Source organism: Panthera onca, chromosome A2 (assembly GCF_046562875.1).
Source record: "Panthera onca isolate mPanOnc1 chromosome A2, mPanOnc1 haplotype 2, whole genome shotgun sequence".
Taxonomy (NCBI): Eukaryota; Metazoa; Chordata; class Mammalia; order Carnivora; family Felidae; genus Panthera; species Panthera onca.
The window spans coordinates 91,508,200-91,524,647 of NC_138340.1; the positions used below are offsets into that span (position 1 = coordinate 91,508,200).

Below are 16,448 nucleotides of genomic sequence, written 5' to 3' on the forward strand. Positions count from 1 at the left end.
AAAATGAGACTGGAATTGTTTCTGTAGTAACATAGGAACGCAACTCACCAATAAAAACCCATATACTTAGGCCAAAACATGATATAAGAGATAAGAAAGTGGCCCTAAAGGTTAGGAGAATTTGGCTTTTAGACAATGGACAAGGCCATTCTGAGAAACACCCTTTTAAGTTATTCACTTGGAAATTTAGGAAAGCTCCAGCAGATTTTGTATCTCAGAAAATCATAATATTCAAGTAATTCTTGAAACATGGTATGTAGCACAGTATATTTGGTTCAGTGTCTTAAATTGCATAGGAAATAAAATTAACCTCTATATAATACAGTACACTTAAGTTTCAGTAGTAAATAAGTAAACACATAGAATCTAAAGACAAAAAGCCTTAGTTTCTAAAGCAAGTATGATAGAAACAATTAGTAACTGACAAAATTTAAGTGTTACTCAGATTTCTATATTCTTCCTGTATCTTTTTCAATTAAATTCTATTCCTATACTGTATTTACTATTAAACTTGTAGCCATGATTATTTCTTGTTTTTCTGATGCCTTTTGAAAAGCTGCTTTCTTCACTTTAGGATTTTATTCCATAACTGCCATATAGACTATTTGAGTTGACTTTTTAATTTAATCTTGTTCTGTATGTATTTTTTATCTTCTTGGACTACCAATCATTTTTTGCCTTTCCTCTTCCCCCTACTCCTCCTAAAAGTGACAAGATATTCAAATTTAAAGCTGTAGGAAGTATTAATAAAATCTTCCAGAAATTCCAGATATAAATTGCAGCTGGCATACCTATTACATATATTACATATGTATTTGCATATGCATGTATACATATTTGTATTTCCTTTGCTATGATCTGTATTTTACCCTTAGTGTATTGTAGGCATCTTTTCATGGCCATATGGTATTTTCCATTTAATTTTGTTTTTAGTAGTTTTAAGTGAGATTAAATTAATGTATCATAAACTCATGATTTTAACCATCTTAAAATGTATAATTCACTGATTTTTAGTATATTCACATATAGTATATTCACAGTATATACTAAATACTGATTTAGTGTATCCACTACTGCGTGGTTCCAGAACATTTTCATCACCCTAAAAATAAATTCTATACCCATTAAGTGGTTACTTCTTTTCTCTCCACCCTACTTCCCTGGCAACCACTAATTTACTTTCAGTTTTTATGGATTTAGTTATTCTGGATATTTCATGTAAATGAAATCATAAAATATATGATCTTCTGTGTTTGGCTTCTTTCACTTAGCATAAAGTTTTCAAGGTTCGTGCATGTTGTAATGTGTAGGAGTAGTTCATTCATCCTTTTATGGCTATCCATTATATGGATATAACACACTTAGTGTATCTAGTTAAGGAACATTAGATTGTTTCTACTTTTTTTCTCTCACAAATAATGCTGTTGTGAATATTCATGTACAACGTTTTGTTTGAACAAATGTTTTCTTTTTTTGAGTATATTTCCATTTCATATTTAACAAGTGAATAATATTCTAATGCATGAATTAACCATAATTAATATCTTATTTATTATTTCCTAATTTTCTCTTTCATAAGCATGGTGTTTTATCCCTGAACATTTATGTTTATGTAGTTTTCTGATTTATTTAAAATTATTTCCTGTTAGTGATACTAGCTAATGAATTCTTAGAGTTACAATTACTGAAATCATAGGGTGTACATTCTGATTTATATACTCTTACTTCAATATATGTTGCTACATTGTCTACCAGAAAAGCTGTACCAATAATAACGTATATAATTGTTATTTTTTTTCATGTCCTCATTGTATCATTGTTAACATTAAAAATTTTTAACCTGATAGGGGAAAATATCTTTTTGGCCTTTTATTGATATGAAATATATTAAATATTCTGTTATTTTAACTTGCATTTATTTGCAAATGAGATAGAGTATATCTTCATGTTTATTAAAAATCTTTTTTTGTAATTTTCTGATTATGACCTTTGCTTGTTTTCTGGAGTGAGTTTTCTTAATAACCCGAGAATAGAAAAAAAAAAAAACAAAAACTTTTTACATCACATGGAACTAGCTTTAATGTAGCCCATTTTGATCAATAATGGCTTTTTTTTTTTTTTCTCCCTGTTGGTGGTCTTTTTACATGATTACTATTGGTATTATTTTCTGCTTATTTTTTATTTGAGTGTTTATTATTTCTGTTTTAAAACATCTGAAATATTTTTCTTCTTTTGGTTTTATAATGTTTTGTATAATTTGTGAATGTTTATAATTCTAAAACCCATAATCCCCCCATACTTGGATATTTGCTTCTGTTTGGAGCCATATGAGTGTAGTGGTAGTACTCTTAATTACTGTATTTGCTGTAAGCATTTCCGGGTGAAGAGCAAGAAAAATGTCTTTAGTATTTGTACTTATTTGTAGATACAGACAAAATGGTCTTTATGTTTTACAACCAAACCAGAATTTTCAAGGAGTAATTTTAATCCCCCAATTTAAATATTTATTTATTTACAGAATGAGAGATTTACTAGTGGTTTTAATCTTTGTTATTTTTGGATTTTTTTCAGGTTTATTTTACATGAACTTTACTTCCAAACCCCATTAAGTTAAGAATGCCAAATTTAGATTTGGCTTCTGAATGTGAATACCACATAGAAAAAAATACTATGACAATACTTAAATAATATCTACTATTGATAACATTGCCTCAGATATTTTTGAAAATCTTTTTTAAATACATGAGAGAGGGAAAGAAATTTATAATTCTACCAGATAATACAGATTCTTGGATTTAGCAGGAATTAATGGTTTCTGATGGTAGTTCATGCTTATGTTTATTTATCTGTACTTGTAGCCAGAAAAATAATGCAATATTTCCAGTTTGACCTGATGATTTTTGTGGAATTAGCATAGAGTAACTTACAGTACTTGTAATTATCAAGTTATATTTTGTTTAAGTAATGGAAAGTTGCTGTCTCATTAAATTTTTTAATATATAAATTCAACAGTTTTGATCACTTTTAATGCTCAAATATTGCCCACATATTACTCATTTTTACAGAACAGGGAGGAGATTGCATAGTTTAATGGACTTTAGTTCATTTTTGTAAGGCATCATAATAATTTTATGTTCTACATCTTTCTGCATTTCTAATTTCAGGAGTTGTTTGTTCATGTAACTTAATATTTTTATTTTATTAAAATTCTTTTTACATGTCTTTCCTTTAAAGTCACTATGACTCTTAAAATGTAAAATGTTTTCAAAGTTTTGATACTCCGTTTTTAAAAATTATTGAGTGAATGAACAAATGGTTTTGTTTCTAATGCACCTACCATCTACCTATAAATGTCATTTAAAAAGATTTTTTTTAATATTTATTTATTTTGAGAGAGAGACAGCATGAGCGGGGTAGGGATGGAGAGAGAGGCACATTTGTTGCCAAAAAATTGAAGAATAAATGTCATATTCATGCGTTAAAATTAAATTCAGCTTATCACCAAGGCAGATTTACTTGTGGTCAGTAATCTTTTCTGTTTGAGGGCCAGTTTCCACATTAATGAAAAGATTATAGTTGCATTTATTTTCAGTTGTTTGTGAAAGTTCAGTACTGTTTGGGTTCGAAAATTCTGTTTTCAGTGTGATTAAATATTCTTTTATTATATCCATCTCTGAGTAGACTCTTTGGCTGAAATCTCAGAAATTAAGGTAACACCTACTATAACTATGTGTGATATGGTTGTAATGGTGCATTTGAATGAATTTTGTTTTTGAACTAAAACACTTTCTGTTTATTTGGTTTATTTGGTCTTGTGTAAACTTTTTCTAAGGTACTTAATGGTAAAATACTGTTTCACTTTCTCTTAACATTACTATATTTTATAACAAAGGGTTTTATTTTAGTTGCAAATGAGAACATTTTTTCCAAACAGTACTCCTTGAGCCACTCTAAAATAATGTGATTTGTGGTTCACTTATTTACTTTTTTGGCAACAACTGTGCTAAGAATTAAATTTTGTATGAAAAATATTCACCCCAGCCACACTAGATATTTATTGCCTGTTCGTTCATTCGTTCTTTCTTTTTCTTTCTTTCTTTCTTTCTTTCTTTCTTTCTTTCTTTCTTTCTCTCTCTCTCTCTCTCTCTCTCTCTTTCTTTCTTTCTTCCTTTCTTTCTTTCTTTCTTTCTTTCTTTCTTTCTTTCTTTATTATTTCTGAGGCTATCATTGAGAACTCATAATCAACCAGGAAAACCAGTTGACTGATTCTCCTCTATCTGTCAAATCTTGTCTTATGAATAGAGCAGCATGAAATTACAGCGAACAGAAATGGGTCTAGGCAGACTCTCTCTGGGCCTCTTCTTTCTCATCTACAAAATGAAAGCAGTGTTGAAATTTGATTACAGATAATTTGGAATCTAGTGGATGGTTATTTGGTCTGGATGCTTCTGGTTGTTTATAACTGACCTAGAGTGAGATACTATATTATGATTAAAGCAGTTAAGTCCTACAAATAAGTGAAAGCATTTTAACTTAAAAAAATTGTTTTTAATGTTTTGTTTACTTTTGAGAGAGAGAGACAGAGACAGAGTGTGAGTGGGGTAGGGACGGAGAGAGAGGGAGACACAGAATCTGAAGCAGGCTCCAGGCTCTGAGCTGTCAGCACAGAGCCCAACATGGGGCTTGAACCCATGGACCGTGAGATCATGACCTGAGCCAAAGTAGGACGTTTAACCGACTTGGCCACCCAGGCTCCCCAGCATTTTAACTTGTTAAATTTTCGCGTGATATTTTACAGCCAAAATAAAAACTTTACATAATGAGGACATAAAGGCTAACATACTAACAGCTTTAAAAAAAAAAACCTAATCTATAAATTGTGATTTATAGTAGAGTTAGTAACTATTTCTTACTTCATACTAGGGGTTAAGTCATGACATAAATCTGGACATGATACACCTTATTTGATACATTTTTTGAAGTAAAATTTCTTTAAGATTTTCATAGAAATTGTTTTTACATTGATAGCTTTTTTGATTATGTTAATGACTACAAATAATACACATAACTTATTTTTAGGGCAAAGATAATAATTGTGGTTTAAACATTAAGAATTGGTATTCTTAATATTTGCAATGAAAAGCATTCTATTCTGACTTAATTTCAATGCTGAGACATTTTCATTTTTCTGGTAGTTGTAGTAACAACATGATGTTGTAAACATCATGTTTCAACTAGGGTACCAAATTATAATTCCTTTTGGATATGTGTTTCCAAATTTAATGTTGGTTAAAAATGTTATACATTGAGGTAGGATAGAGAGTGAGTGGTTGACACATAGATGTAGCCAATAGCGCAAACTATATATGTCTTCTAACTTTTATTTTCATACATTACTGACTGTGCAGTTGATTTTGTTTGGTTTCATAAAAGGTATAAATATTTGGTAAGGTATATGGGACCATGTCCTGTTGGAGATTTCAGTGTTTGGTTATGAGAGACGAAAAGATCATTTTGGGGGACTGCGACTTTAGAAATTTGGCTTTGAAATTTTCCTGTATAATTATACTAGGAATTTTCAAACAATAGCAACAATTTACAGTACTTTTCCACATGGTGGTTGTTAAACAATAATTGGAAGATGTAGAAGACGTATTTTGCATGAACCAGGCATTTAGTTAACATTCCTTAAACTGAACAACTCTCTACTTGATCTCTAAGTGGTGTTCTCATAATTCACAAAAGAAAAAAAAACATACTAACTATTCTTAGGCCAAAAAAGCAAGACAGCTGATCTTTAAAATGAGTTTGCTTGTAACTTTTACAAAAGTTACCAGGTAGAAAGTGTATATATTTTTACAGTTGAAAATGTTATAAGCTGTATAGTTTAATATTAATAGTTTAATAGTAGTTAGTTTTCCTAACCAATCTTATAAATTCTGAGGTGCAAAGCTAGCAGATTCATTCAAGCTTTTGCTCTTTTTGCCCTGTCAACATTGGCGTATCAATTTTGGGAAGAATGATGGCCCTGACACAAACAGGGAACCTATTTCTGTGACTCGCAAATACCTTCCCTTCTCCAGTAGAACAGGATACAAGGGACCAACTTGATTTACGTGCTAGGTGTATCTCATATTCATCTTAACTGAGTTCATTTTATTTATTAGGTAAAACTAGTGTTTACTGCATCAAGATAATGTGTAGCCATCTTATTTGGGCTATTCACTTTGCAATTGTAAACTTGATAGCAGGTTTCTTAAATATCTGTGTGTTGTTGTTGTTGTTGTTGTTGTTGTTTATTTTTTTTAAAGAGATATCCCAAAGTTGCAGATGGCTGGCTCATCTCCAAATACCTCTTCAAGGTACTCTATGCTGGTGATGTCTCCCGCCACTGAGCTGCGCGGGAGCATGGAATTGACTTACTGGGGAGGGCTATATCAGTTAAGTGATCTTTTTTAGTACATTGCATGGGTTTTGCAAAGCTTTTTTTTTTTTGTTTTGGTTAATCCAGAGAGCACAAATATGCTTATGCTAATTTTTAAATTAATATCTTGATGTAAACCCACTCAATATAATTATTTACTCTCCTTCCTTTCTCAGTGACCCCCTCCACATTTCTCTATGTTCCATGGTTTTAATGACTTTTATTAATTACGTCTATCAGTGTAATTTACATTTTATTATAACTCTTAATGATATAATTATTAGTTATTTCCTCGTTTTTGTAACTACTGTGTAATAATATTTGTATTACATGCAAACTGGGGGCTTAGGGAAGCTGTGTGATTTTAACAGTCACTGAATGAAACATACATGGGCAGTATCAATAACTTCTTTGCCATTCTTGAACCATTAGTGGGAATATATTTCTTAGTTTCCTTTCTCCCAGGTAGAATGCATGCTTTTATTCACTTAATTCAAAACTTTTTTTTTTTTTAATTTTTTTTTTTTTAACGTTTTATTTCTTTTTGAGACAGAGAGAGACAGAGCATGAATGGGGGAGGGGCAGAGAGAGAGGGAGACACAGAATCGGAAGCAGGCTCCAGGCTCTGAGCCATCAGCCCAGAGCCCAACGCGGGGCTCAAACTCACGGACAGAGAGATCGTGACCTGAGCCGGAGTCGGACGCTTAACCGACTGAGCCACCCAGGCGCCCCTATTCAAAACTTTTTAATTGAGTTCCTGCTGTCTGCAACAACACTGCTGGGCTCTGTACTTATGACCTAGCCTTTTGTTATATTTTTTAATTAGAAAAGAAATATATAGTCATTCTTTCTAAGGATTATAATTAAGACAAAAGATAGAAAGTAGAAAACAAATGTCTTCTTATTAACCCTCATTTCCACAAGTAATCATTTTAAACAGTTTCGTTTGTTTCATGTTCTCTACATGTAGCCTTAATCACTACTGAAACAAATTATGCTTGATTTCTTTGGGGCTGCACATTGATGTGCTGCTCTCTTTATGGATTTCAGCCTTCAGTATTCTAATTCAATCTGCCAGTAGTCTAAGCCTTATGTTAAAACACTGGTAGAAGGAAAAAACAAAACCTTTGTACTCTACTCAGAAAGATGGTAAAATTACTGGGATAAAAAGCTTATTAAGTCAAACTCAATTTTTGGATTTTTGGTGAACCTGGTCATCTTAAATTTCGTGGAAGGTTAAGAATGGACTCAGTTTTACAGTATAGATACATATTATTGGTATTTGTGGTAAACTCCTTACCGGTGAGTGAATAAGACATTGTCAGTAACAAAGAATAATAATCATATTTTGTAAACTATGATTCATAGTTGCTAAGTGACTTACTTGAAATGTCCTGTAAGTAACATACAGCATTAGCAATGTAAGTACAACTGAGTATCCAATCTAGGTTTACTCTTCTTAAGATTCAACTTAATATGTAATTAAAGTATTTTTAAAGTGTTTAATTAAATTTGATTCCTCTTTTTAGAATATATGACCTTTTATTTAGAAAATTAATTATCATTGTCATTATTTTACTTTCAGAGCTGAGTGATCTAATAAATATGAACCTCAAATAATAATAGTACTTTTTTTTTAAAGGAAAAGATTCTTTTTTGCAGAAATGGGAATTTTCTCTGTTTAGCAAAACTATAATAGAAAATATTAAACTGAGTTTTATAAATTAGCAGTAAGAAATTGAGGACTGCTGTTACAAAATTTAAAGTGAAAAGTTAAAGTTGTATATCTAAATACTAATATATTGGCAACAATCAGTCTACAAGTGACTATTTTCCTTTAAGTGTCTGAAAACTTTCAGAGCGGTCAATTAAAATTTGATGGGACTGTATTTTATTGCTTGTCTAGTCGAATGACAGTTCCAAGGTAGTAGTCTTTGATATTGTCATTGATGTGATGTATTATAACACTAACAAGACTTAAATTTGTGGGACCAGTTTTTCATTTGCTCTTTACATAGATAAGCACTAATACAAAGGCTGGAGAAAGGAAGTCACTTAACAGATTCATTTATATTTTGTATTATCAAAAGATAATGTGTCATTAGCCACTACTTAGTAGAGAACCACTTTAGAAAATTTAGTCCTTGTTCTCAGAAGGTATCATTCTGGATGTGAACTAAGATATAAGCAAAACACAAATATATTGCATGATATGAACAGACATCTAACTTAAGTAATACAGAAGAGTAATTTTATTTTATTTTTAAAATTTTTTAGAAGAGTAATTTTAGAATAACATTGGACCCGAGAGATCACAGGCCATTGTTAGGTGCTGAAAATAATGCTGTTTGGTGGGAAGGATACCACATAGTTGGTTAGTAGCACATTACCTTTTAGTCTAGCTAACTTTTCACTCTTTCTTTCTTTCTTTGCCTTAAAATGATGGAATGCTGATAAGTTTGGGAAAGTTTGTTAACTTTGTCATTGCTAAAAGTTAACTTTTAGGAAAACATAACTGAAAGCATATTATACACTTACCACGGGCTTTAAAAATAATTCTGTTAGTGACAGTGTATTTCTTCTCCAGAATAAAATTTCTTCAAGATATAAACTAGTTGTTTTCTTGAAGTGTGATTTGCTTTTATGGTTATTTTTAAGGAAATGAAAGTATTTGAGGAGTGATTGTTTATTCAATAGTTATTTTTGAAGGCGTGATCAATCCACTTGTAGCTTTGTTTTTTGATTTTTCTGTTGAATAGTGATTACAGACTAATACTCTCAGTACATCTTTTGCAATTAATCTGTGTTTAAGTAAAAGTTGTCTTCAAATAATAATATTTCAGGTGACCAGTTGAACACTTCCATTATTTTTAATTAAATGTAACCTTTTCATAGATGCAGAATTTAACTATTTAAATAAAATTCTAGGATATACAATTTACACGAGAGTTTGTTTGGAGGCTCTAACAAGGGAATGCACCTTCTCTTATTCAAAACAGATTCTTTTGAATGTGAAAATTTCAGTGTCTTGAATTCAGAACTTGACTTTGGACATGATGCACATGGAAGAGGAAGGAAGGCAGAATCAAGCCAAGTTATCCTTACATCTAGTTTGCGGAGTAGATAAAAGTATTGTGGAGATAACTACAGGTTATTTTTTTAAGGCCCTGCAAATCATGATGATATGTCATTCTGTTAATTGTTTAGTCTCTTGGTTTGTAATCTGGGAAATCTTGCCATGGTCTCTTGGGTGAGAGTCTTATAGATAACACATCTTATCCATACCTGGAGTCCCACAGATTTAGTGCCCATTCCTTCTGTTTAACCTTAGCCTAGATTTTGCTTTTTGATATCTTTGTTTCCTCTCCTCCAAAATGGGGCTTTGTTCTATTGTTTTGGGATTTTTTGACAGCTTTATTTTAAAACGTCTTAAGTTATTTTCTTTAGCCATGTCAAACTCATGAGAAGATTTAAAATAAAGTTGACAGAGAAAGCTTGTAATATTCCCTTTCTTTAAGATCTCATTTTGGAAGTCTGGCAACCATACCTCTCATCTTAAATTATGGAATGATCCTACTTAGTAGAAGCCAAAGAAAATTAATTGAGAATAGAGACGTATTGGGGAGGTGAATATAAAATGGTTGATATGTGAAAAGGCTGAATTAGGGAGCAAATTTTAAGGACTTTCCTAGATTCTGAGCAAGTAACGGGAAAAATTTAATTTTGCATCTCATTCCCACTTTGTTGACACTACAGGGGAGCTTGGGTTCTTTAACTATTTGTATGATAATAGCAGTAACTGTAGTAATAATTGTTAACGTCTGTACCAGGCTGTCTACTAATTGCCTCACACAGATTATCTCATTGAATCCATGATAACAGTGTTATCATGTAGGTACTACCATTATTGTTAACTTATAGATGAAACTCAATTTACAGAGTGAAGTTAACTTATTAGCTAGAAGGTGATCTAATTCAGATCCCTCCTGACTCAAAAGCATCTATTCTTAACCAATAGGCATCTTACCTCCTCTCCAAATGGCTAACAAATTGATGTTGTCCCAAAGACAAAGTATATTGAGATACTGTACCAGGAATTTTTTTTTAACCCACAGAACAGAGGGGGCAAAGGAAAGTGGTAGGGAGAGATTAGAGAGGAAGACAGGAAATTTTAAGTATTCCTATAGATTTCTGTTTGTAGGTAGTAAGCTTTGATTTTTAAGGAGACATTGAGTTATGGAAATAGTTATGTAAAGATTTGTAGATGCTTTTGTATTTTTATTTGTATAGATAAAGGTGTGTTTGTCCAGAATGTTTGACATTTGTAATCTAGCATGCAGATGTCTTCTGAGATTGTCTCTAAACTGTCACTATAAAAAGATATGCAGAATTTTAAAAATCGAATTTTTATATGCAATTAAGATGATCTCTTTTGTGTTGATTCACCAGTTGATTTGTTTAACAAATATTTTCTGAATGCCTACTGTGAACCAAGCATGTGTCAGATGTTAGAGATTGATTTAAAGACAGATAAGACAGTCCTTGCCTTACTGATTTTACCCCCTAGTATGTAAGATAATCAAGTAAACACTTATAAGGATAAATAAGCACAGAGTGCTGTGTCAGCACATAAGAAGGTGTTGATCCACTGTAGAGATCATACATCGGTTGCAAGAAGAAAAGAACTTTAAAATGTCCAGAATAATGAATACAAGTTTCCTATCGTGATATGTACAATTTCTATTGGTTAATTAACCATAAGTAAATTATTAGAAATAGCAAGGTGATCTTTTTAAAAAATACCTATGCCTGGGCCTGCCCTTAAAGGTTTTGATTATTTAGCTTGGGGTGGAGCCCATGCATGTATATTTTTTAAAAAGCAGCCCAGTTACTGTTTCGAGCTCCTGTGGTTGGAAACCACTGAAGTCTCATTTGAGACAGTTCTCCTAAGACAGTGCTTGCTGACAAGAACGCTTTTGATGTTGCTAGAGAGAAACTATTACTGGGGAAAGGAAGATTTGAGATAGATAGATAGATAGATAGATAGATAGATAGATAGATAGATAGATAAGGAAACACAGATTTAAGATGCTTCTCCATTAAGATTAAACAACTTCCTTAGGTAAGAGTAATCATTCCAGAAAAACTAAAGAAAGTATTAAGATGTCTCTTACATTCTGCTTAAAAATGCTCAGAATACAAAATGGCTCCCACAGATCCACCACTGAAGAGTCCCACATAGAAATAGTAATACTAATAGGAGATAACACAAAAGAACATTTGTTTGTGAACAGACCCATAATTACCCAAATCTGAAAAAAATTATAATGGTAAATGCCTGAATGAATTTTGATGGTTTGCCAACTAGAAGAGAGCAGATGAAGGACAGAGGGAAACTTGATGGCTTTTTAGATGGGAACGATTGGGTAGATAATGAATGATCAGTGAATGCAGGATTCTAATTCATCATGTTACTTAGAGGGTAGACCACACATTGTTTTATTTCTTTGAAGTTTCCTTGTGAAGAGGAGGAAAGGGGTTGTGTTATTATTTTATCTGTTTCTCTACGTAGAGAAAGGTTTAGAATGCAACCGGTGACATGTGAATTAATGGTTAACTAGAACCATAAGGAGGGTTTTCTGGGTGCTATCTACCAGATGGTTAGTCTCTAGTCCCTTTTTCTTTGATTTGTTTGATTTTATTGTTGACAAAACTATGATCCAAATCCATTAAATAAATTGCCTAAAGTAGCACAACTAATTAAAAGTAGAGCAGGACTAGATTTAAGGCTTTTGGCCAAGGAGATCATTACCCTTTTCACTATAGTACATATGCTGCCTTTATTTTTTAGAATTTTATTCTTGCATTTTGAATTTTCTAGTCTAGTTTTCTTTTATTTTGTATTACAATTTGTCTTCTGAAGGTCAAGTAACCTGGTTTGGTTATGAAAGTCCTCGTAGCTTCTGGGACTATATCAGAGTGGCTTGCCGGAAGGTTTCACAGAATTGTATCTGCAGCATTGAAAATATGGAAAATGTCAGTTCCTCTAGAGCTAAGGTAAGAAATAAATAATAATATGCAATGTATATAATCTAATCCTAAACAGTTTTGACCCAAATAGAAAATTCTGAGCTCTTTGCTATGTAATTTTTTTTTCTTTGTTGGGATTAAGCACTTGACAAAGTTTAACATCTTTTGTAGGCTTGTTTCCATTTCTTTTAATTGCATGTAGTTATTTTAGAATGCTGTTGAATCTTCACTGTGGCCTTAGGAATAGCAAAAGGATTTGTAGCTAGTCACTATGAATTTTTTTTTTTTTGAGAAGCACAATAAAATATTTCCTATTCTGTGAGGTTTGTACATTTCTTGAATTACCTAACCCAGTGGCCCTCAGTGTCCTGAAGAACCCTGGAGGTCCATAATGTCAAAACTATTTTCATATAGTACCAGGGTGTTACTTGGTTTTTGTGCTATGTTGGCACTTGCACTGCCGATACAGAAGCTATGGTGGCAGAATTATTAGTTCCTTAGTATGAATTAGGGCAGTGGCATCAAACTGTACTAGTAATCATTGTGTTCTTCCTACTGCATTCAGTCTTAAAAACAAAACAAAATAAAAAAAGCCTGTTTCACATGAGAATATCCACGATGGTGCAGTAAGCATTATTAATTTTATTAAAATTCAGCCATTGAATGCCTGTCTTTTTAATATCCTGAGTAATAAAATGGAAAGTACACATAAAGCTTTATAGCATATTAAAATATGATGGTTGTTTCAAGGAAAAGTATTCATGTAGCCATTCAAATTTGTGAGCTGAATTAGACACTTGTGTCATGTAATACTATTTTTACTTAAAAGCATAGAAAGTATAGTTTTTTAGATTTAGGCATTTGGTAGAATTTTCTTGAATAAAAATGAACAAAGTAAGCCTTTTAATTCAAGGGAAACAGCTGACAGCATTTGTTGCCAATGGTAAAATAAAACTTTGAAGTAAAAATTAGAATCTTAAAAAACTTGTATTTACCATCTTAAGACCAACAATTTCCTTGAACTTAGACTTTTCTGATAACAATGATGTTGATATTAGAAATGTATTTTAACTTGTTTAATGAGATGTGTTAGCATTTGGTAAACCTGCAAACCTCATACTTTCCAAATGATCATTGCATGGAATTAAAAAATCATGCATGGGTAAAAGATCCATTTTATCCAGTGGGTTTAATGTAATACAGTATGAAGAGTTCATTGATATGGTTATAGATTCCATGTTGCTGTTAGCCTTTAAGGAATTCTCAGTTATTGAATTTTAATATAGAATCAAAGGAGAATGTCCACAGTTATCTAAAAAGGCTATAAAAGGTGTCCTTTTGCAACTGTGTATCTAGTGAGGCTAGATTATATTGCCTTCATATGCTTCAGCCAAAACAACACCTTAGATTGAATGCAGCAGCAGATACCTAGTTCACGTTTATTAAGCCATACATTAAAAAGATTTGAGGGGAGCCTGGGTTTCTCAGTCAGTTGGACAACTGACTTTGGCTCAGGTCATGAGCTCGCAGTCCCTGAGTTCAAGTACCACATCGGGCTCTGTGCATGATCTTGTGGTCGGTGAGTTTGAGACCCACATCAGGCTCTGTGCTGACAGCTCGGAGCCTAGAGCCTGCTTTGGATTCTCTATCCCCCTTTCTCTCTGCCCCTCTCCCACTTGTGCTGTCTCTCTCTTCCTCAAAAATAAATTAACGTTAAAAAAAATTTAAAAAAAAAGATTTGAAAAAATATAAAACAGACCTACTTTCCTCACTAATATTTTAATATTTTTGTTTAGGAAAAGAGAGTTATTTTTAATAAAAGATGTTATTTACGTTAACGTTTAATGGGTTTATATATATATATATATATATATATATATATATAAAATCTAATTTTAGAATTTTATATATTTTTTATCTAATATTTTAGAAGTTTTCAGTTTTGACTTGTAATACAGTAAATATCAATAGATAAAATCTATATAAAAGCACTTTGGAGTCCTCAATATTTTTAAGATTATAAAAGGTCTGAGTTGCTGATATAACCTATATCAGCTTTAGTTTAGGAGTTTTGTTTTTTTTACTGGATCATCATACTAGCTTTCCTTACTATTTTTGACACTTAAGAGTTACAGCATGAAACCCGGGTAGAAAATAAAGATTGAAAACAGATACATACAATTGTAAGATCAAGACATAATTCAGTTCAATTCATTATTTCATAGTTACAAACTTATAAATTACAAGTCTCTATAATAAATGAAAATAGTATAGCAATCATATTTCAGAAGTATAGTTTCCAAGTTTATTGTTCCTGCATCTGTTTTTATTTAGCATATTTTTTCTTCTGGAAAATTATTAACAAAATTGATAAAGATATATTAAAGTTAAACATTTTGTAATACATAAACTGAATGTTTTTTAAAACGAGATTTATAATATTTAAGTGACATAATTAGAAAGATAGTTAAATATTTTTAAATTATACTATATAAGCATTTTTGGATAAAGTTGATAGTTGTGATTTTTGGCGCCTTTTGAAAACTAGGGCTGTAGATTGCATTTTGTGAAACCACTGCTGCCTCCTTCACTGCCGCCAGTCTGAGCAATGGTTAACTTTCTGTTTCATTGTCTTTGAACTTTATTAGTTTGAATCAGTTTTCTTTCCTGTGTCACACATTTTTTAAGCCAATAAATGTCTTCATTTTTAAGTCAATTATAGCTAGATTATTGAAAATGTTTTTTCTTAGATGTTTAAAACTTGTTTTTTATTTTAATGGCTTTCTTCTGAGCTATAATATTGTGTTAGTAGTCCCTTTAGCCTCTGTTGTCTCAAACTATTGAATTTATGCATTTATTTACATTTGAATTATCTGATTGACTACAGGTTTAGAAAATGTACAATCTGAATTCTCCTTTGCATCTTAGTTGAGTTTATATCAGGTTTCCTTTCATGTTTTCTTTATGGTTTAAGAATCATATTGGGGGCTCCCGGGTGGCTCGGTTGAGCATCTGACTCTTGGTTTTGGCTCAGGTCATGATCCCAGGGCTGTGGGATCAAGCCCTGTGTGGGACTCTGTGGTGAGCTTTGAGCCTTCTTAAGATTCTCTCTGTCTTGCCCTCTGGCCCTCTCCCCTGCTTGCACTTGCTTGCTCTCAAGAAAAAAAAATTTTTTTTATATTTTTAAAATTAAAAAAAATCTTTTCTTCTGTAGGTTAAGATTAAAAGGCAAGATGTAATTTGAATGAATGAAGTGTATAAAAATAGTGTCCCAGGTGTTACATAAACTTTATTTTTTTATTTTCAAATTAAAAGTAGGAGCAATTGATAATGAGTGTATTCTAAACCCCTTCAGTATAGGAGAGAATATATTTATAGAACTAGTGTATACCAAAATACAAAAGGTAATTGTGAAGTTAACACACATTAGATATGTAGCATTTGGACTTGGGTGTAACACATAAATGCAAAACCCAGCTGACTACCTCTCTTAATGAGACTCTTGGGAATAGGCCCTGCACAGCAAGGTGCTGCCCATCAGAGAGAGTTAATATTTATTCTGTAAAAAACCAGTGTTGAATATCACTGCATAATAATCAGGTTCCAAAATCTGGCATTTATATCTTTGTTTGCTCAGGCCTCAAATAGATTCCATTTACTGGGGAAAGAAAGATCAGTGATTTGCCTCGTTATGCTGGGGAAAGTCTACAAGCAAATATTACTTCTGTCTTTATTCCTTGTGGTGGGAAGAACAAAGTATTTAATCTACTTATTAAATCACACGTGCTAATGCCAACTGTCAGGATTGAAGGATTAAGCAAATACCTTAGATGGCTGGTTTATTGAGACTTCGAGCTGCTTTCAGGAGTAACTACTAGCCTATACAGCACTCACATCCAGTTTTGACATTTGTGAAAACTTATCAGAACCACAGCATCAAATTTACCTGCTAAACAATGTGCAACTCAGTACACCTGGGACCAAGCAGATCTTC

At 32.0% G+C, this 16,448-nt stretch overlaps 1 protein-coding gene across 4 annotated transcripts in view; it reads left to right on the forward strand.

The window, feature by feature from the left end:
• The window catches only part of RUNDC3B (RUN domain containing 3B), a 159,922-nt gene that overhangs the window by 45,865 nt on the left and 97,609 nt on the right, over window positions 1-16,448 (forward strand). For 2 of the 4 annotated variants that reach the window (XM_078442494.2, XM_078442496.2), the window contains exons 3-4: window positions 6,312-6,362; window positions 12,348-12,481. In XM_078442494.2, the coding sequence (XP_078298620.1) occupies window positions 6,312-6,362; window positions 12,348-12,481 (185 nt within the window). The remainder of the gene's footprint in view (window positions 1-6,311; window positions 6,363-12,347; window positions 12,482-16,448) is intronic. The other 2 variants (XM_078442495.2, XM_078442497.2) reach the window with 1 other exon arrangement.